The sequence below is a fragment of the Coenobita brevimanus genome, chromosome 50 (assembly GCF_032717465.1).
Source record: "Coenobita brevimanus isolate Jiangsu-jjx chromosome 50, ASM3271746v2, whole genome shotgun sequence".
NCBI lineage: Eukaryota > Metazoa > Arthropoda > Malacostraca > Decapoda > Coenobitidae > Coenobita > Coenobita brevimanus.
In genome coordinates this window covers 56,002,327-56,024,484 of record NC_137003.1, presented here as the reverse complement: position 1 = coordinate 56,024,484, position 22,158 = coordinate 56,002,327, and the positions used below count along the sequence as shown (strand labels likewise).

Genomic DNA, 22,158 nt, shown 5'->3' with positions numbered 1-22,158 from the left:
GCACATCACACTACCTATCAGCTAGAGCCAATACGACAACTGCCACTCACTGGAAAAAATGAGTATCAAACCTGTCATACACATTGCCATACAAAATTCTTACAACCAGCTCAATCCACTGTCAGTTCCCCTGCCTCTCGACTCTCCATACCTAGTTTGCATGCACACACACACACACACACACACACACACACACACACACACAGAAAGTAACAATACACTAACGGTGACATAATATCGTTGTCGCGGAGGGATGTGTTTGGCTGTTTTTGTATGGTCAGCTCCTGGCCCTCGAAGGTGCTCAGGTACTGGATCTGCTGAGGCGACGGCACCGGCATCAGGTTCGGCTCCTTGGCCCCACCTTGCTGCTGTTGCTGTTGCTGCTGCTGCTGTTGTTGCTGTTGTTGTTGTGGCCCTCCAGGCTGCTGAGTGGCCTGCTGGTGCTTCTGCTGTGCCAGGGTCTGTAGCTGCCGGCCAAATGATGTGTCACCTGTGAAGGAGTGCCAGGTTATAAGATGATAAATAAAATAAAATAAAATGATGAGAACATGGCAAATCAAGTGAAATAAAATCAAATGATGAGAAGATAGGAAATCAAATGATATTTGTAATGATATTAGGCAATTTAACAATTCAACCAAAGTAATGGCAATTTAAACTTAATAGGCTTTACCTGCATCTGTATCTTTATTTCATTCATGCTTTATTAACTAATAAAAAGCAAATAAATAAATAATAACAAATTAGTTCACAAATGATGCAATTAGGTGACAAAATCAACTTGATTAAATCAATGTCAAGCCAAGGTACACAGTCTTATGCATGAGGACATTTCTCCTTCTGTGCTGGCTAAAGGTCACTCTATGACCTTATGGTAAATACCAGAAGAAAAATTAATGAGCCACTGGTAAAGGTTATTGAGTCACATCTACGTGTGAAACCTTTTCAAAATCTAATGCTGTACAAAAGTCTTGGAATTCACAGGCATCATTACACCGCACATCAGCATAATTTAAATGAATAAAGTTTTAAAGCCATGAGGAGAGGATGGAGAATGACGAAGAATGAGAGACTGACTAAGAAAGTGTATGTGAGTGAGGTAGAAAAGGGAAGGATGAGGGGGAGGCCGAGGATGTGGTGGAGGGATCAGACAGAGAGTACACGAGAGACTTGAGTTGGTGAGGGGGCAATCTGACTGCAGAGGACAAAGTGATATGGAGGTGATTTGTTTGTGGCCACCCCTTATGGGATTATGGCATTTAGTGATACACAGATAGATAAATAAATGAATGCAGTAGACAGATATACGGACAGATAGACAGGTAGGTAACCTGTGATATTCCTCTTCAGCTATATAAAATCACCTGGTTTAGCCCAAATGAAATATTCAATGAGTCTATGGCAGCAAAAAAAAAAAAAAAAAAAAAAAAAAGAGCTGAATATAATTGCCTGGCTTAAGCCTGATTAAAATGGTAACAGTTCAACTAAGAGTGTCACAGAGTTATGCAGTTACATTCGCCAGACTTAGGAATATGACACAAGTGAGGGTGAGAGGATAGGGGGTGAGAGTTGAGGGAGGTGAGGAGATGAGAGGAGTGGTGCAGTAAGATGGGGTAAGGTAAGGTAAGGTAAGGTAAGGTGAGGTGAGGTGAGGTGAGGGCAGGAGTGGGAGGCAGGATGTGTGTACATACCTGGCTGTGGTGTGAGTGGCTGGTGGTCTTTGTGTGGTAGTGAGGGGCTGGTGATAGGTGGTCCACTGGGTGTGGTGGGATTGCTGGGATTGAGGGGTCTGGGGGAGTCACTGGGGCCCACCAGCCTCATGCCTGGCCCCCCGCCCGGCCCCCCACCAGGCATGCGAGGTGAGGTCATGGCACACATGGAGGGAGACCCGGGGGAGGGCAGTGGACCATTGCCGGCAGGACGGGGGCCATGGTAAGGAGGTGGTGGACCCTGCATGCGGGCCCCGGGACCAATGGACCGCATGCCAGCGGGACCCATATTACCTCCCATGGTCCCAGGCATCATTGGGCCCCCAACCATATGACTACCCATTCCCATGGGACCACCAGGACCCATTGGACCTCCAAGACCCATTGGTCCTGGGCCCATGGGACCTCCCGGACCCATGGGACCACCAGGACCCATGGGACCACCCGGACCCATTGGGCCACCAGGACCCATGGGACCACCAGGTCCCATTGGCCCTGGACCCATGGGACCACCAGGGCCCATTGGGCCACCGGGACCCATTGGTCCCATAGGACCCATGGGACCCATGCCCTCAGGACACGCTGGTCCACCTTTTTTCCTTTTACTCTCAAAGAACTCTGCCTGCAGTCTCTGCCACTCCACCTGTGCCACCATGGACGGGGCACCAGTGGGTCCCGGCATCATCATGGACTGCGGGCCACCGGGACCCATCCTTATACCAGGTACACCTGGACCCATTGGTCCAGCCATCATGTTGGCTTGTGAGGTCATCATCATATTGTTGGCCATGTGGCCCTGGCCCATCATCACGCCACTCTGAGACACCATCGTGTTGGGGCCGCCGGGGCCCATCATGTTGGGGGACATGCCCATGCCCGACCCCGGCCCCATGCCTGGCCCGGGGCCCATGCTGGTGGTGGGCATGCCAGGGCTGGGTCCCATGCCAGGACTGGGTCCCATGCCGGGTGATGGTCCCATACCCGGACTGGGTCCCATACCCGGGGAGGGTCCCATGGCAGAGCCTGGTGAGGGTCCCATACAGGTAACTGGGGTGGGTTGTGAGCAGGTGGGTGCTGATGTACTCTGGGAGCTCTGTGGGGTGGAGGGGGCTGGTGCCTGACTCTGGGAGCATGACATCATGGAGGTTGGAGTTGCTGGGGCCGAGCAGGGCGGGGGACCGGCTGAGGACGTGTCGGGTTGGCCGGGGGAGTGCAGCTCTGGCAGCAGCAGCCCCTGGATGTGACGCAATCTGGCCATTGACTCCTCTCGGTGTTGGCGCTGCTCAGGCGTCAGGTGGTCATCTGGCACCTTCACTCCACCACCAGCACCTGCAGGCAATGTGTTACTTCACTATACAGGAGCACACACACACACACACACACACACACACACACACACACACACACACACACAATATAATTATTTCTTATTTCACAATACAAGTAATCATTCATCAATAAATATATAATTCCCAGGTTCATATTTATAAAGGACTGTAACCAATTCTGATGATAAATCACATTTAAGCAGCAGCCAACTTTATCATTAGCTATTTTATTTCAAAATATTTTTTCATTATATTAATTTTGGTCTGGCTGTGAAAAGCATGACAGCTGTATGAGCAAAGGAAAATGTCTGTGCAATTACTATACAGTAAAACATAACAAGCTTCCATGAGTGTCACCCACCTGGTAGTCTCTGACCATTAGGTCCAACCATACCCATCATCATCTGTTGCCCCGCCCCCGGCCCCGGTCCCGGCACTGGCCCCGGTCCCGGCCCCATCATGCCGGGTCCCCGGGGCCCCATCATGCCAGGGCCTCCACTGTGCCCTGGGCCCATCATGCCTGCAGGACCCATCATGCCCGGACTGCCCATGTCACCATGAACCATCATGCCAGGACCCTCACCCTGCAAGGCAACACAAGAATAAATACACCACTGCACCACATAATACAACACTTAAATCATTCCACAATACAATATATATCATTGCATGGTACAGTAAATACATACATCTCTGCATTACACAACACAATGCACATCACTGTATGGCAAGATGTGCATGATATAATCAATTATTTCATATTCAAGTACAAAAGTGAAAATAAATTAAACTAAGATACTTTACAGCATATTCCTATCAGAAAAACACCTGACTGGATTTCCCTTTTCTATCAATACTCCCATATTAGAGTACTATACTGAACTTTATGTACTGTATCTGTACTGTGCTTACAATGGCTATTGAAGAGCTAAGTATTATTTAGGGGAAATTGATACACAACTAAGCAAAGTATTCTCATATACTAGAAAATTACATGTAATTCAGTATTAATGGAGCATAAAACAAAATTACATAATGAAAGAGTACAGCCTCATCCAACATGTAATCATACAAGGGATTGCAGTACTACTTGCCTGTTACTGTGCTAGTAAATAATTTTACACTTCTATAGAAGATCATGTTCAACCTCTTCTCATCTTCAATAAAAACAGTATCAAGGATCACTTTCTTGTCTGCTTAGATAGCTGACTACAGTTCTTTTCCTTTAACTTGCCCCAGATTTTATTTTTTTGTAACTTGTTCCATGTGGCTCACTGGCAGAATTAGACAACGATATGGCCTACATCCTCTTCATAGCACTTCCTTGTGACTTGCATTACTGTTACAACTCAGTGTTCAAGATAGAGAGATGGTAATTTTAGGTTGTTAGAAAAAAAAAAAGTACATAATTTCTTACAAGCTTATTTCTCTCTTTGGTATGTTAATATGCAGTCAGATTGGTGGGTTGGGCCAAAGAAACTCATCCCTGCCTAATAACTATGGCTCGTCTAATTTCATACAACCATAATTTCATATTCAAGGTATGGGAGTGGTTGAGTTCCATCAGATGAAAATAAACTGACTCTAGGAAATCTCATAAGCTGATGAGTATACAGGGCTAAATGTTAACAAAACAGATCAGGATAACTTACCATGGGTCCCATCTCTCCCCCAGGACCACCTGGACCCATATGACCACAGGGCCCCATAGGACCACCAGGCCCCATTGGTCCATTGGTCATCATAGGTCCATTGGGAGCCATAGGGCCCTTCATGTGGCCCTTGTTGCCCTTCATGGCAAATGTGTTGAGCCAGTGGGCTGGGTTGTGCCGCACAAACTGTGTTGTCTTCAGAGGGTGTTTCTGTCAGCACAAACAAAAAGTGGTACTTCAACTTCTTATTGTTACAATCTTCTGCAACTGCCACAGTATCTGATTTAACTGTGTATACTGTAGCAACCGCAGAACTGTGATTCATGGAGAAACTGTTTTTAAAACTATGCAAGAAACAAAAAATCATACAAATATATCATTAATGTATGGCATACTGAGACTGAACACTGGAAACACATTATAAACTTCACAAATACAGTATTAACAATCAATGGCCACTCAGTTTATATCAAGCTTTTATTGATATATATGCAAAATATAAAGAAGTTGTACTTGCTTACAGTAGTTTTAAGACAACCACTGACAACCGAGAAACAGACAACAACAATAATACCTCGAGCAGCTTTTTGGTGCCGGGCTGAGCACAGTGAAAGGCTATGATGGTGTTGAAGGAGCCTTGTATGACAGCCTCCGCCGCCTTGTTGGCCAATAGTGTAGTAAAGACAAATATCTGGCTCTGCTGCTGCATGTACTGTGCCTCACTTGTCGACACCCCCGCCCCGGCCCCACCCTTTGCCCCGCCCAGCCCCGGCCCGCCTAGACCCCCTGGAATCCCACCCGGTCCTGCCCCGCTGCCGTCACCATCTAAAGGGGAGAAATAGTGGGATTTAGTAAAATACGCTAATTGTTATTATTTTCTATTATTGTCACTGTCATAAACACCATCAGCACTGTCATCATCATCATCATCTCACCACTTTCATAAAAATCATGATGATGATGAATAAAGCAGCTAACACACCTTACACCACACTCAAAGACGGAATTAACCTATAATTGCACTTTTAATTCCTTAATAAATCCATCCATCCATCATCCAATCCTACATTACCCCATGAGGAGCGTAGGAGCCCTGTACAAATCACCTGTATTTTTTTTCTTGGAAGGAACTGTTTTGTGGGCTTGGCCTTTGGGTTCTTCTTCCTCATGTTAAAAAAAATTAAATAAATAAACCTACAAGTATAACAGTGAAGTTAGCCTGGGGGAACTGAAGAAAGAAGTGGCCACAATCACCCAGGAAGGCATGACAAACTAAAATTAATACATGCATACATACCCTTAACAAAGTGTTTTCTTTCTTTTTTTATCTTTCTTTCAGCATACAGAATAACTGCAAGCACAAACCACTTCACCTACATGACATAATTTTTTTCATTTTCATCCGCTACCAACATCTGATCTTATTAAATTCTGCAGAGACTTAGAACTGGTGGGGTTTGTGATAAGCCTTCATGAACCCTGTCACCATCAGAGGTCTGTCCTAAGATGAATAAAATCATCTGGTAGCAGCAAGATGACATGAAAACACATTATCCAACTGACTGGGTCATGATAAAAATACACAAACAAGAAAAAAGTCTGTACTGTATTCAAGCAAGAAGCCTTAATATGTCAGTGCTAGCAAAAAAAAAAAAACTATTTCAGTTAGATTATATCAAAGACAACATGTTGACAAATCACCAAGCAAAAAAGCATGAGGGAAAAATGCATTTCCCAAGAGAGAATGGGGAAGCTACAGGGAAATTTTTTCAAACAGGAAAAACTGACATGCACTAAGGTAGCACTACGAAAATACTATCCATCAACAGTTTATATTAACCCTATCAGGTTTTGGGGCCGGGCAGATTATGTCTGTGCCAGAGTCAGCCACTCATGCTGACCCACATCTTCGCGGCCCGATATTTTACTTTGATCGCTCTGTGTAAATACACTTTTCATGATAGAATGTTGGTTTTGGAGATATTTTAAAGCTGAATAGTTGTACTTTATCGCAGTATGTTAAAAAAGGGAGAACAAAAAAAAAGAAATGTCAAAATGATGAGCTGAAGTTAGGCAAAAAGCAAAAATTGTATACCTTGCCGTAGAAAATATTTGGCAATAAATAATGGGTAAAGATATGTAAATTTGGTTTAAACCATGCAAAAATACAATAAATTACCTTTATAATGATATATAGATTATGGTAATTTTTGCATTTCATTGTGCAGTAAAGCAAAAGGAAAGAGACGCACAATTTTATTTTAGTCTCAGCCGCATATTCACTTCGCGATGTTTTTCTTTGATCGGTCAGTGTAAATACACTTTTATGATAGGATGCTGGTTGTGGTGTTATTCTGAAGCTGAATAGTTGTACTTTATCGTAGTGTGTTCATAAAAGGAAAACAAGGAAAATAAAAAGTCAAAGTGACGTGTTGAAGTTAGGCAAAAACCAAAAATTTTCTATCTTGCTGTAGAAAAATATTCACCAAGAGTCAAGTTATAAAGAAACAAAGCCATGAGTCAGACCACCTGTGCAGTACCGCCACACATAGAGCAACCAATCCCTGACATCGTGCTCGAGCCTCTTTGTTATGATGCGTAAATGCGATTTATGGTGAATATTTTACAAAAGTTTCTTAAAATGACGATTAAAAGCGTCACCCGAATCTCTGAGGTTGGATTTGAAATGACGATCGAAATAGTCATTTGAATCTCAAAGGGTTAAAAAGACCGAGTGTGTGTGCTTGCATAAGAATGGGGAAAGGAAGGGAGGGGAGGGAATGGGAGGAGGCTTTGGAAAAAAGCATTTCAGGAGGAGAAAGGTACCGGGATAGGGAGTTCATCTGAAGAGAGAGAGAGAGAGCTATGGAGAAGATACAGAAATTGGGTGGGGATGAGAAGAAGGGAAACATTCAGGGTTGGGAAGTAAACAGGTACAGGGAGGAAGGAGGAGGTGGAGAAGGTGACAGTGGGTAGGGGACAAGGATAGACACAGGGTAGGAAGAAGGGAAACACAAAGGTCAAGGATGAGAAGAATGGAGCAACAGAAGGTGGAAAGGAGACAGGAGAGGCATATAGCAGGAATGTCTTTTCAAACTGCCAATGTTAGACAGTTATAGTTTTCCATAACCCCTTCACTACTATGCAACTTTCCTAAGCTAATGAAAATCAACTGGTGTCAACAAGAATAAAATACAGAAAAATTTCATTATTCTGCAGAGGCTAAGTGAGTGGGAGACAGGGATGGAAATTATACCTATGTGAAGGGTAGCTAGGGAGGGGAATTTTATCAATCATTATAATTTGGGGATGGAATGGGAAATATATCTGCTGGTACCTACACAATTCAGGGATGGAAATATATATACAAGTAAGGGACAGAGATTGGAATTATAATTTTCAACATAAGTGGGATATAAGAAGGGACATTTATGCCTACCTAAAGAAGGGAATTATGGCTAACTTTACATTAGGACAAAAGTCCCCTAATATTTCACCTCTTTTAATTTCTACTTTCACCACTTCTACTTTTTTTTCTTAAGATAAAATAGACTTGACATGTTTACCTTCCCACAGATGATTTTCTACATCACACATAAGGGAGGAAAGTGACAGACAGGCCCTACACGTAAAGCAGATGCAGTGGAAGAGTCAACAAACTTTCATCTCTGATTATGTCTATCTATATAAATGAGGGAAATGAATGGAAACTACACATGCTCATCTATGTAAGGGCCAGGGAGGAGTACAGTGATGTGGATAGGAGGGGCATCATTACCTATACCTAGTGACTGAAGAATGGGGATGGGAACTACTGTAAACCAATCCGTCCCTTAGTGAATGCGAGACAGAGTCAAACTACAGGTATGCTTATCCATGAGGGTAGGGGTCTAAAAGGGAGTCTTACATGTGCAAGGCAGGATGAATTATGACACTTCTGTATACCTAAGCAAGTGAAGGTTACAGACAGGAATTTAGTCAATCTATCTCTTAGTGAATGATGGATGATGATGGAAATTATGCCTATCTGTGTGAGTGGAGGAAAGGGACAGGCATCCTACCTGTACTGGAGAGGAGGAATCGCAGCACCTACATATACCTATGTGAGTAAAGGACAGGGATGGGAATTAAGCCTATCCACCCCTTACAGAACAAGGGATAAGGATGGAAATTATGCCTGTCCATGTTAGTGGGGGAGGGGGAGAGCGCTCTTACCTGTGTTAGGGAGAATTACTACATCTAAATTATTATACCTCAGTGTAGCACAGGGACAGGAAGTAAACGTATTCATCTCTCCTTGAATGATGTAAGGGGATGGAACTTATGCCTATCCGTGTGAGTGGGGGATGGGTCGGGGATTCTTACCTGGGGTGTGGAGCTGTGCTAGGGACGGTGTGCCATCCAGAGACGGTACGCCCCCACACACACCCCCGACCTTGGCCCTGTCTCCCTCCCCCACTGCGCCACAACCTGCACACACACACACGTGCACATACACACGCTTTGGTAAACTGGCTAACGCACATTGTGGCTTCGTTTTAAAAGCTATGAAACAATACTGGAACTTGTACATGTGACTCTGGCAATTTACATAAAGGAGACCTAAACTTCTCTTTCCTCTAATGTAAGATGTTCTACGGTTATTGATAGTGGTACAGTCTTAAATTACAGGGGATGGAAAAAAAATAATGTGAAATTAATGACAATGGCATCACAGCATACAGCACTACAAACTTGGGTGGAGAAAGGGAAATGATGCAGAGGGAAAAGGCAGATCTACAGAATTCATTACAGAAGTCATTCATCAGAGAAAGTTTAAATTCTACTACAGTACACATTACAGCATTCACCTACTACAGCACCTGCAAGAAGTATTCATATTCAATCAAGAAAGGCTTAAATTATTATAAGACTTTTGAAAATTGCCACCCTTAACCCCAGGGTCATCTGAAATGTGAACCTGGTGGACTGCAGGCTGAAACTGCCCTTCACCTGCAGTCCACCTTTCTCCTTTGGCAGAAAAGGAAGTACAGTAACTCAGGAATGTTTGTATAACCAGGCAGTGGAGTCACCTGGTTATGGTGGTGTCACTGCATGGGGGTATCCCTCTACAGCAACCCCCCCCCCATAGTGAAGCAGATTAATGAAGACTATATTTCATCATCATCATCATCATCATCATCATCATCATCTAATCTTCTATTGTCCCATGAGGAACATAGAAGCCCGGGGCTAGGCAAGTTGGTCCTGACATTAAAGATGAGAGTGACCAGCCTCACTCATCCCTGAGTGATATTACACGAGCAGAAAACCCCAACCACCCCTTGGATATAAACCTACACAGACTCAATCCGGCTGGAGTGCCTTAATTACCCACTAAACCACCAGGCGCCTTAGTTTGGTTATATGGTTACCACCCAGGGAAGTAAATGGTTTCCTGGTGTACAGGAAACCATTTGGCTTGTCACTCAGTGTAGAGTCACCTGCAGACAGAAGGAAGAGGAAAGAAAGAAGGAAAGAAAGATAGAAGTGGTAGGAGGGAAAGATGAAAGGAAGAGAGGAAAGGAAAGTCACCTGAGAGCAGCACAACATCGAGAGTGGATGGTAAGTGCCCCCACCAAACACATTATAAAGTCTTCCTAAAGCTATTAAAAAAAAAAAAAAAAAAAATTGCTCACACATAGCATGACTAAATTTAAAAATATATCATCAGATTGCGGAGGCTGAGGCCGGGATCAAAGAACTTTAGGCAAATGCCAAAAAAATGGAAGGTGAACTCTCCCAGTTTTTATGGTTCCCTAAACTTTTTGGCTCACAAAAGGAAAGACTAATTAGCCCTCACAAACAGGCAAAAAAGAAAGAAGGCAGCCCCGATGCTGATACTGGGAAACAATGAGTGGTCAGCCATTAATTTTGTAAGCTCTATTTACTCATTCTTGCCACCTACCCAAACCCCTTCACTCCATGGATTACTCCTTTTTATTATTCTACTTAACACTAGATAACTTATTCCACTTAATAAATAATAATAATTTGGTCTTTTGTTTCTCAAAAGTGTCTTCTTCCTGAGGAATTTGCTAGTGCTTGAAACACAATTACATCTTGAAAACTATGATAACTGTCAAAAGTAGTGATGTACAATACATATTTCATCTCAGAAATGGCAACAACTAAACCCTGTAATCATCCACCAGTTCAAGGATGGTTAATGTATGCTATCTTTAATCCCCCCCAGTTTGAAAAATCACTCCTAAGATACTATAATAATCTGGAAACATTGAAGATAAAAATGAAAATACGTCACTGAACTAGAGGAGTTAAGAGTTCCAACCTGAGACAGCCTTGCCTTTGGACCCAATACCTGACAAGGATTAAAATGGGACCGCCTGTTACTGCCTTTACCCAACACCTAGTCATTTCATAATGTGGCATCATATTTTTCTGTTCATGATACTTATAGACAATTTTCTGTCACTCGCCAATAAACTAATAAGCAGCGAGATTTTGGTTAATCTAATCCGCTTACCTTTTAATTTTTTAAATTCCTTTCTGTTTCTTAACTCATACCAAACTAATCTATGCAGGTGACACTAGCTAATTAACTCCATCCATACAATGATGTTTTTTTCCATTTTAGTTTTTGCTATTTACAGACTAATTAGTTCACCTTAGCAGAGACTTTTCAGGCTTGAGGGGTTTGATAAAGGTCTCTATAATCTTTTCACAACTGAATAAGGTCATCTACAGGATGCAAATATAAACTAAACAATATATTACTGTATTGAATGGGTTAATCAATCAGTCTACACACCAGCACAGCCAAATCAATCACCTATTGGTAAACACTGACTACTCTGCCACTCAGCTTGTCAAATACTTAATCTAATCTGTTTATCTTGACTATACAGCCAGTGCTTGTCATAAGTCAGGGATGTTGTCTTAAATATCACTACTTTTTCAATACACATGGAACAATACTGTAAACAGGTGGCAACTGACAAATCAATTTAATAAACAATGACAGACTTTGTCATCCCTCATTTAACATGGAGGTCACAGAACAGACATGCTTGCAAATAATAAAAATTGTAAATAATGAAAACTCATCTAAAAAAGTGTTAACCTTTGTGTTGTCATAAAACATCATGGGACATTAGAATATACTTGTCTAAAGTGTATCTTCATATGATTTAACAACAAAGCTCGTTAAGTTGTCCCAAAATATACCTTATACTTGCGTATTTTGTGATGATTTACTCTTCTGCAAATAATCATACCAGAAAAATCAAAGTTGTAAAAAAAGGGAGGATGACTGTACAAGATTTTAAAAACTGACTATGAACTTATTAGCAAAAACACTGTCAACTGAGGTGACTTAGAATCAAGACTTACTATACACGAAATTTCTAGCCAAACCACATCTGTCCTCACACCCCATCTCAACTGGCAAAGGACCTGGTGAATGAAGGTTATGCTAGATGGATTAGATTACGTTAGATTAGATAAGGTGGAGTCACACTTGTCATTTCGGTACTTGTTCAACTTGATCTAAGCTAAATCAACACTAATTATACATCTGATGAAGGGTTATGATCAACTTGCAAAACCTGGCATGTGAAGGCTGTGCTAGATTGGATTAGCTTACACAAGATGAAATACAACAGAATGAAAAACAAAAATGACTTAACCCATCCAGGGATGTTTTTCCCATTTATTATTGCATCCTGCAGATAATTTTCTTTAACTTAGGACAGATTTTTCAAATAAGAGGACTTAGAAACTGCCTTAATAAGCCCCTCAAGTTACAACAAGGCCATTCCTAAACTGAATTTTTTAAATTTTGATAGCAGTAAAAAAAAAATATAAAAAATATAAAAAAAAGGAACATCAGCTGGAGTCAAGAGGTTAGCTGACAGGGTGCTAATCAATCAATCAATCAAATGATGCCATACTGATCCTTAAAGGGATTCCTATACTGAGGTTCACCAGGGTACAGCCAATGTTTTCCATGGACTGGAAGCTAAACCAAGTGCCATTACTAGCTAATTACTTCCCAAGGTTGCTGGAAATTGCTGTGAAGTGCTTAAGTCACTGATATCAGCCAATACACCTTCTCTTACCTTCAGCAGTGTGTGGTGGTGTGGTCGTGGTGGTGGTGGCAGTGGTGGTGGAGGTGGTGGTGACAGTGGTGGTGGTGGTGGTGGGGGAGGGGCCACCTGGCTTGGTGTCCTCTCCATTGGCTATCTCCTGCTTTACCTGCCAACACCAAACCAGTTAATCTAAATATTTATCACATAGGCTAACTGAAAAGGAAAGAACCCAATAAACAATACTCTCAGACTACAGCACACAAACATGGCTATTCTTGTAGTAGCGGTGGTAGCAAACCCAGGTTCATCTGAACGTGAACCCAGTAGACCGCAGGTTGAGGCTGTCCTCCTACAGTCCACCACCTCCTTCTGGTGGTTAGGGAGTGAGCTAAGGGACATTTATATAACGGCAGTGCAGCAACCCAGTCATATCAGTGCCACCATGTGACAGCTATTCTAAATTGCAGATGTAAAGTGTCACTGATAAGTGCTCCCATGTACTGTAGTCAAGAAAAGCTCCTAACTACCACTTAAACACAGAATAAATGAGCTTATACTGTTTTTACTCTAACCTGATCCAGATTTTCATCCTTTTGCAACTTGTATCATTGAAGTGAATGGTGTAAAAAGGCAAACGAACTATTCAATGATCCTGGCTTGTATGCTAGAAGGGATACTGATTGCCATACTCCTTTCAAATGTACGGTACATAAACTATCAAGGATACCTGTGATATACTGCCTATCTATCCATCTATGCTAAGACACATAATTCTAGAATTCACCTAGGGTAGCAATGATAAAAACAGCTCCAAACCTCTCTGTTGCCAACCACCAAAACTATATAATATCATATTAACCCACACAGCCCTAGAACATAATACTAATTTTATTCTGCCTGCCAAACAGATGATATGATGTGGCTTAGATGAGACAGGCGCTGGTGTGGGGCATCTTCATGTGGTGACACCAATATAACTGGGTGATGGAGTTGCCCAATTATACATACTTCCCTCATTTCCCTCCATATCCCCTGAAAGGAAGATGGTGGATTGTAGGTGGACATCTTCAGCCTGCAGTGTACCTGGTTCACCTGCTGATGAGCCTGGGTTATAACTACTGCTAACAACTCTTTGGAAGCTTGTAAGGTCTCCCATGCTAAATAAAACCACCTGGGGACAGCAAGAGGAAAGAAAGAAAGAAAGAAAGAAAGAAACGGGGGAGGGGGGATTGGGCTGAGAGGTCATCATTCTCATGCTGTATCAAAACATAATTACACACTTCTAAGGGCACTCAAAATTCCTCCAACAGAACCTATTAGAACAATTTTAACACCCAGAACAAGATCACATAAAGCAGGCACTGTAACATGAAATGTCACCATCCATGTTATCTGATAAAAGCTTTCCTACATCACGCATATCCAAGAATACCTTATCTTCATGAAGCAGGCAGAGTGTTCAAGCTGTTTTAAGCTCTCTCGAGAAAACAATCTCTCTAGAATTGTGCTTTTTTCTTAATACTGTATTTTACTGCATAAGAGATGAGTTGAATTTTGTCAAACCTACCTCAAATGAAGGAAAATTAATGAAAATTTAAAGTGGCTACAATGCAAAATATTATTAAAATATGTACAAGACAACCGGTAAACAAAAGACATGAACATTTTGTCAAAACATTATAAATGATGACAAAATACTGCATCAACATACAGCACTATGGTTGAGAATGATTACCTACAATTAGTTTGTATTCATCTGACAAAACTGGGCCATTCCCACCACTTGAACACTAATTCAACGTTACATGAAATTTCATGAGCCTTAGTTATGTGGCAGAAATGAATCTCCACACTCAAATCATCCCTCCAATCTGATAATAACTACCCATTAACTGAACTGAGGAGAACTAGAGGTCTTTGTCAGATTAGAACACACATGCTAATGGAACCAAACAGTGATTAAAACTTGTATTTACTTTGACTGTGGCAGCCTTATTGTTGCTATTATTGTTATTGTTGGTGCTGGTGTTGTTATTGTTGTTTGTGGGACAGGCAGGGTTGAGCTTCGGGGTAGGGTCGTCCCCATTGAGGCAGGGGGGCCCCACTCCCCCCACCCCGGCCGGCCCCACTCCCACCGCTGCATCAGGGTCCGGCTTCACCTCTGTGGAAAAGGGAAGGAAATTTTTAAGCAAACATGAGCAAGAAAGAAGGAAAATATATAATTAAATTATCTGAGGAAGCAACAGCAAGAAAGAAGGCAATGGTAAATAAAGAAATCAATGACAATATTACATCTTTATCACGGGAAGAAAACAATAAAAAATATCAAGGAACGAGAGAAAAAGAATAATGAAATTAAAAATCACAGAATTACATTTATATCACAGCACCACACCTCTATTCCTGCTCAAAAGTGTTCGTGTCCAGGGCATTTAAGGTGATGGCAACCAGTCCCTTACCCTTAAGTGCTATTACTATAAGCAACAAACCCCAACTACCCAACTACCCCTTGAATTTAAACATTTATGGGTCATATCCAGGTGGGGCACCATGATCCACTAAACCATGAGGTATCCAACTGAGATTCCTAGGTCAAGCCTTTCAAAAGTTAGAGCCTAAAGAAGCAGACAGATATGACCAAAAATATTACCTATCTATGTGGGCTGGTGGTAAAAATATGTCATCCTAGTTAAAGGTTACTCAAAACTAATATTCGGACTACAGTGGGTGTTTCCTTAACTCAATAAAACTGTCTATAGTCAGACTGTTTTTATCTTATGAACTGGGGCACTCAAACAACTTAAATACTAAGCCATGATTTGTGTATAATTCAGTGACATTAAGTCATTTGGTAAGAATGAACCTCCTTGGTTACTAGTCCGATCAACCCTCCAATCTGACTACAGTACATGAGACTACCAAGCTGAAAAGGCTTAGGGCTCACCATGATTTTAGAACAAATGCACTACAGTAGTAAGAAGAATCAATATAAGACATCATTATACCAAGGAGATGAACAGCTAAACCTACTAACGCTACTTCCAGTACTGTATTGTTATAAAGTGCTATCTGACACTCTGCTGGCTAATCTTATCTTAAACCAGCTTATCACGGACACTTCACTCATTCACCAGCTACGACACAATTTGGCATCCCTTTTAAAATACCTTCACTTAGTCTGCATAAGGAAATCTTTAGGAAGTCTGAACTCATTAAATCTATTTTTTACTTCTTTCACATCTTACACTCTTGTAGCATGACACATCATACTGAAATTTAGTATAATTGTCAAGGTGTGAATAACTCAATAAAAGATGTCACCATACTGAAAGAGTTAAAGAAGATAGTTTCCAACCATTTCAGTAAAAGAGGCCTTTCTTAAATTGAACAAAACCTTTTAGAGACTGTGAGAATAATACCGTATAAAGTGACAAGCATATGGAGTTACATGGAGAAACAGACCAAAAAAGTGTTGAAGCATTGTGGTATTGATGTGCTGGTTTAAACCATGAAGAAAAATACTCAGAGACAGTCTGGCCATGTAGAGAGGACAGAGAATGACAGACTGGCTAGAAATGTGAGTGAGGGGGAGAGGAGGAGAGGGAAGAGAAGACTATGGATGAGATGGAGGGATGGAGTGGTTGGATACATTAGTGAGGGGAGTAAGAGAGTTGGGAGGGGGGTAGCCAAATGTTAGAGGACAATGTGACATGGAGGTGATTTGTATGTGGCCACCCCTTACAAGATGAAGGCCTCTAACAACATGCTGTATAGACAGACGGAGAGATCAAATGTGCTGTACCATCCAACACTCTCTGGTATTTCTCATGTCCACTGATACTTCTCATATCTCACTAATACCATTACACCAGTCCTGAATGAGACAGTATTAGTATATATTCAGTATGGATGGTGGATATCACTGCCTAAGTCAAACAAGGGTAGTGCATAACATGTGCATCTCCATACACACCTGTACTTCACCCACCCATTTCATCCAACATACATATTTTGAGTAAGAGAAACTGGGACAAGATCATCACCATCATCGATATTTAATGAGCTGGGGTTTCTCCACACTGAGATCTTAATAAGACTTGTTTTGAAGCAGGTTGTCTGACTGTTGTACACTGGGGTAAAACTGGAAAGAAAAACACCCCACTTCATTGGTCCATGTTTTGGGCAAATGTTTTTTCAATGATGGACATAATGTAGGTAGTTGTTGTCACTACCCATCTGTCTGGCCAAGATGAACCAATGACCACAAGTGCAAGCAACTGCCTTCCTGTGGCAGACAGTGTCCCACCAAGGTCATAAGAGGGTTTTTCCATATGGCAAGATGCAGCGAAAATGGAAGAGGCACAGACCCCAAAATGATGAGCTGAAGGCTGCGCCTCCTCCATTTCAGTGACAGTAAGAAGTGACATTAACAAAATGGGGTCCAATCAAGAAGGGTGTTCTTCCATTATCCAACTTATCACACCCTATACAATCACATAATTTGCATCTGAACATGTCCAAGGCAGACTTTAGAGTGACAAGGCCATGAGATATAAGTCCGCAAGGGTAACTCACCAGTGACCTCCTGTTTAATGGTGGGTGTGGGCAGGGTGGGGGCGTGGGCATGATTATTGGCCTTATTGCGACGCCCACCCCCACCTCCCGTTTTCACCCCTCCTCCGCCCCCTCCTCCTCCTCCTCCCCCCTCTTCCTTCACCGCACCCGCTCCTCCTCCTCCGCTGCTCTGCTTCACCGTGCCACGCATACCCCTGAAAGGAAAATGGACTGGTTAATTCTGGGTATCACTATCTACATTAAATCTATCTATCTATCTATCTATAGCCCGACGCCCTAATCCCGCAAAGGGTGGCCGCAGACAAAACGCCTCCAAGTCACTCTGTCACCCACCATTTGACTCCCCTCCCCCCAACTCACCCCCCCCCTCCCTCATATACCTCTCAACATTAAATCACTTTTCGTAATTAGGCTAATATACACTATCATCATATACAGTGATATAAATACAGTGCTCTCTGATACTCTTGAAGTAAAATGAACTTATTAATTTTATACGCCATCAAAATACCCTATTTTGCTTTCCTCTCTCTAATTTAGGCTATAATAATTCTTCAATCAGATACAAAATGATGGGAATCCTGAAACTTTTGACCTGAAGAACTAAGCCAGTAGGCAAAGGGCTGTACATTACAAACCATCTCTGAAAAATCCAATGTGCAGTAACTTCAGGCAGTAAAGGACTAAGTACAGCATCATGTATGGAAGTTATGAAGAGAGTTAAGTATGAATGAATAACTAATGCAATATCTATTGGCACTTTTAGTATGAGTTAATGCAGATGATCCATTGTGACAAGTGGAAATGTTGGGTGGAAGAAAGACACAGGTTAGAGCTTGAGTTCATTATTTTTTCTAACTTTTAGGGCTACATAGAACTCTGATGATGGGTTCTGTGTAGGCAAAAACACTACAGATAAAGGAGTGACACTCTAACCTGTATCTTTCTCCCACCCAAAATTTCCCGTAAGAGTTGAAGTGGAACCTTACCTAGCTAAGATGACAGTGTTCTACGTGCCACTCCTGTGTTGTGCTCTCTGCTCGCCGCGTCTGGCTTGCTCCTGCCGTGATACCCACATCTGAAACAACACAACACAATAAGAACAACATACACACCACAAAATGCACACACACACACACACACACACACACACACACACACACACACACACACACACACAGTTCTTTACCCCTTTACTCTGATGACATACTTTCTATTAGTGCACCTACTAAAACATTTTATCCAGTTTTAGGAAGATATTTTGAACTAAGGGGGTTAGACACAGCCTTTACTGACCCCTTCGCTACTACAGACCCCTCCTAAGCTGAAGAAATGCCATTCAGTGATAGCAAGAATGAAATAAAGAATATGTCATTGGGCTGAAGAAATTAAGCATCTACACAGTCTCTAATGAATATATTTTGTATACATGTATCTATCATTCACCTTTTGATGCTAGTCATGAAGAAGTGCTATGGGAAGTATGTTGAGCTGTAGCATTACCATTTTTCTGCCAATATGCTCTATATCAAGCTAAGGTAAAAGGGTATTCAGTAATTTCTTCAGCCTGATAGCTCTACACCAAGCTGAATAAAATAATCAATGGTAAAGGTAATACTCTATCAGAAGTGTAGGGAACCAGGGCTAGGCTACTCATTCCAAAGATTTATGGCTTCAATGACCAGTTGTTGATCCCTGAGTGGCATTGTGAGCAATAAAACCCAACCAACCACTGGCTTAACTCTATGGGCCACATTCAGATGGAGAATCTTACCCCACTAGACCACCACGGAACTATCTGTTGGTTTATAGAGTTACCAGCTTACAATCCAACGTGAATGGTTTATAGAGTTACCAGCTTACAATCCAACGTGAATGGTTTATATAGTTACCAGCTTACAATCCAACGTGAATGGTTTATATAGTTACCAGCTTTCAATCCAACGTGAATGGTTTATAGAGTTACCAGCTTTCAATCCAACGTTAATGGTTTATAGAGTTACCAGCTTACAATCCAACGTGAATGGTTTATAAAGTTACCAGCTTTCAATCCAACGTGATCAATGACAAGAACCACAAAGGATATATAACTAACACAGCTACCTTATCTTGACCATATTTATATTTTGCTTCATACCTATCACTCCTATTTCAACTTCTGTGTTATTCATGTGTTTTTAATTACAAACGGATTGTACAACTACAGCGGGAGGGGATAAATTTGTGTGATACATAAACATACGGGAAAAGACGTTATATATATTTCTTAACACACGAGAACTACATGGCAACACATCAAAATCTCTCTCTCTCTCTCTCTCTCTCTCTCTCACACACACACACACACACACACACACACACACACACATACACACACACAAAAGTTTAAAAAAAATACTTATAGGGCAGAGGGCATGAAGGAAGGGGGAGAGGGAGAGAGGAAGGGAGGAGGGAGAAGTAAACATGAGGGAGCGAGAGAGGTGGAGGAAAGAGGAGTAACAAAAGTGAGTGAGTGAGTGGGAGCGAGAGAGGTGGGGGGGGGGGGAAGAGATGAGTAAAAGAAAAAAAAATGGAGACAAAAATGGGGGGGAGGGGGAGGAAGGTAAAGGGGGGTGGAGGGATGGGGAGGTAAGGATGGATGAGGAAGAAGAGGGGAAGGGAAGGAGAAGGAAAGGAGGGGAGGAGAGGGACAAGGAAGGTAAGGAAGAAATGGAGGAGGGAAAGAAAGGTGACGAAAATGAAAAAGGAGAGATGGGTGTAGAGATGAGAGGGAGAGAGATAAAAGGAAGGGGAGGAGAGAGAAGAGAGGGAGGAAAAGGGAGGGAAGACACACACACACACACACACACACACACACACACACACACACACACACAAATTGAAACTACGTATGATAAATGGAGTGTGTGTGTGTGAGAGAGAGAGAGAGAGAGAGAGAGAGAGAGAGAGAGAGAGAGAGAGAGAGAGAGAACAATAAATAAAGGGAGCAACACACACACGAACATACACGGTCGATAAGGAGTAAGAACAGGGAGGGAGGGAGGGAGGGAGGGAGGGGGAGAAGCAGGGAGGGAGGGAGGGAGGGAGAGGGGGAGGAGGGAGAAGGGAAGAAGTAAGGGGAAAAAAGGAAAAGAAGGAAGGAAAATGGGTGACAGGGTGAGGGAGGGAGAGGGGAGGAAAAGAACAGGAAGGGAGGGAGGGAAGGAGAAAGGGAGGTAAAGAGGGATAGGGGGGAGAAGAAGAAAGGATGGAAAAATGGGTGAGAGAGAGAGAGAGAGAGAGAGAGAGAGAGAGAGAGAGAGAGAGAGAGAGAGAGAGAGAGAGAGAGAGAGAGAGCGCTACAATACGAAAGGAAGGATGAGGAGACGAAGAAGAATATGAAAGAGAGGAGAGAGATATAAGGAGAGAGATAAAAGAAAAAAAATGGAGGGAGGGAGAGAAAGAGAGAGAGGGAGGGAGAAAGGGAGTGAGAGGGGGGACTGGGAGCGAGAGAAAAATGAACGTAAAGAACAGAGGGGGAGGGGGGGAGAGGAGAGAAGGGGGGAGGGGGAGGGAAGGAAATGAAAAGGAAGACTGGGATAAAGGCAAAGAGGAATGAAAGGGAGAGGGAGAGAGAGAGAGAGAGAGAGTATGGGGGAAAAAAAGAGAGAGGGGGAGAGGGGGGAAGGGGGGAGGGGAACCGTTTTAAAGTTAGCCAAACAATACTGGGAGTTTGTTTTCCACCCCCTCCCCCCTCCCTCACCCCTCATCTCTCTCTCTCTTTCTCTCTCTCTCTCTCTATCTATCTATCTATCTACCTACCTATCTATCGTTGCCCCTGACCCTCCATCTTTTCATCCATCCACTCACAAAACAGTTCTCTCCTTCCTTCCTCCATCCGTCCCTCCCTCCCTCCCTCCTTCCTTCCTATTTTCCTGCCTTCCTCCATCCCTCCCTCTCTCCTTCCTTTCTCCATCCCTCCATCCTTCCACATCTTTATTTCCTTCATTCATTCATTCACTGACTCATTCCATTCATTCATCCAACCATCCATTCGAAAATTTCCTTCCTTTCTTTCTTCCTTCATCCTTCCTTCCTTATTTCCATCCTTCCATCCTTCCTTCACTATCCACTTCATCCATTCAAAAATTCATCCATATATTAATCCATCCACTTATAACCCCCTTCATCCACAAATCTATCCATCCATCCACTGGAAGTCACTCTCTCTCTCTCTCTCTCTCTCTCTCTCTCTCTCTCTCACACACACACACACACACACACACACACACACACACACACACAAAACTCAAACACTGGTCTCCATCCATCCATATATAAAACTGTTAAATAACCTAACCATCCACCCATCGCACATACACACACAGTGCATACATACATACATACATACCCACAAATACATACATAAATATACACATGCATACATATAATATATACACACATATACATACATAGCCTACATACACATACATACATACACACATATACATACATACATATACCTACATGCATACATACATACAAATACATACATCATAACCTCAATTAACCATTTATCTTAACTACCTCTATGTCCATCTATCTATCTGTCTATCTATCTATCTATCTATTAACTGGTATCTATTTAAAACTGATACTTGTTCATTCAGGAATCCATTTATCTATCCACTAGCCCATCCATTCACTGTACTATCTATCTCTCTATCTATCTATCTGTCCATCTCTCTCTATCTATTCATTCATAACGTACTCGTATCTATCAGCCAACCCATCCATTAACTGTTCTACCTACCTACCTGTCTAT

The 22,158-nt window shown here is 42.3% G+C and overlaps 1 protein-coding gene across 1 annotated transcript in view; it reads right to left on the bottom strand.

Moving 5' to 3' along the window:
* Window positions 1-22,158, bottom strand: part of LOC145399848 (uncharacterized) — a 200,058-nt gene that overhangs the window by 5,502 nt on the left and 172,398 nt on the right. The window contains exons 3-12 of the mRNA XM_080272426.1: window positions 18,344-18,432; window positions 17,355-17,548; window positions 14,756-14,940; window positions 12,810-12,945; window positions 9,055-9,159; window positions 5,264-5,514; window positions 4,690-4,899; window positions 3,399-3,621; window positions 1,692-3,038; window positions 226-490 (exon numbers count right to left, since the gene is read on the bottom strand). Coding sequence (XP_080128552.1) covers window positions 226-490; window positions 1,692-3,038; window positions 3,399-3,621; window positions 4,690-4,899; window positions 5,264-5,514; window positions 9,055-9,159; window positions 12,810-12,945; window positions 14,756-14,940; window positions 17,355-17,544 — 2,912 coding nt within the window. The 5' untranslated portion in view covers window positions 17,545-17,548; window positions 18,344-18,432. The remainder of the gene's footprint in view (window positions 1-225; window positions 491-1,691; window positions 3,039-3,398; window positions 3,622-4,689; window positions 4,900-5,263; window positions 5,515-9,054; window positions 9,160-12,809; window positions 12,946-14,755; window positions 14,941-17,354; window positions 17,549-18,343; window positions 18,433-22,158) is intronic.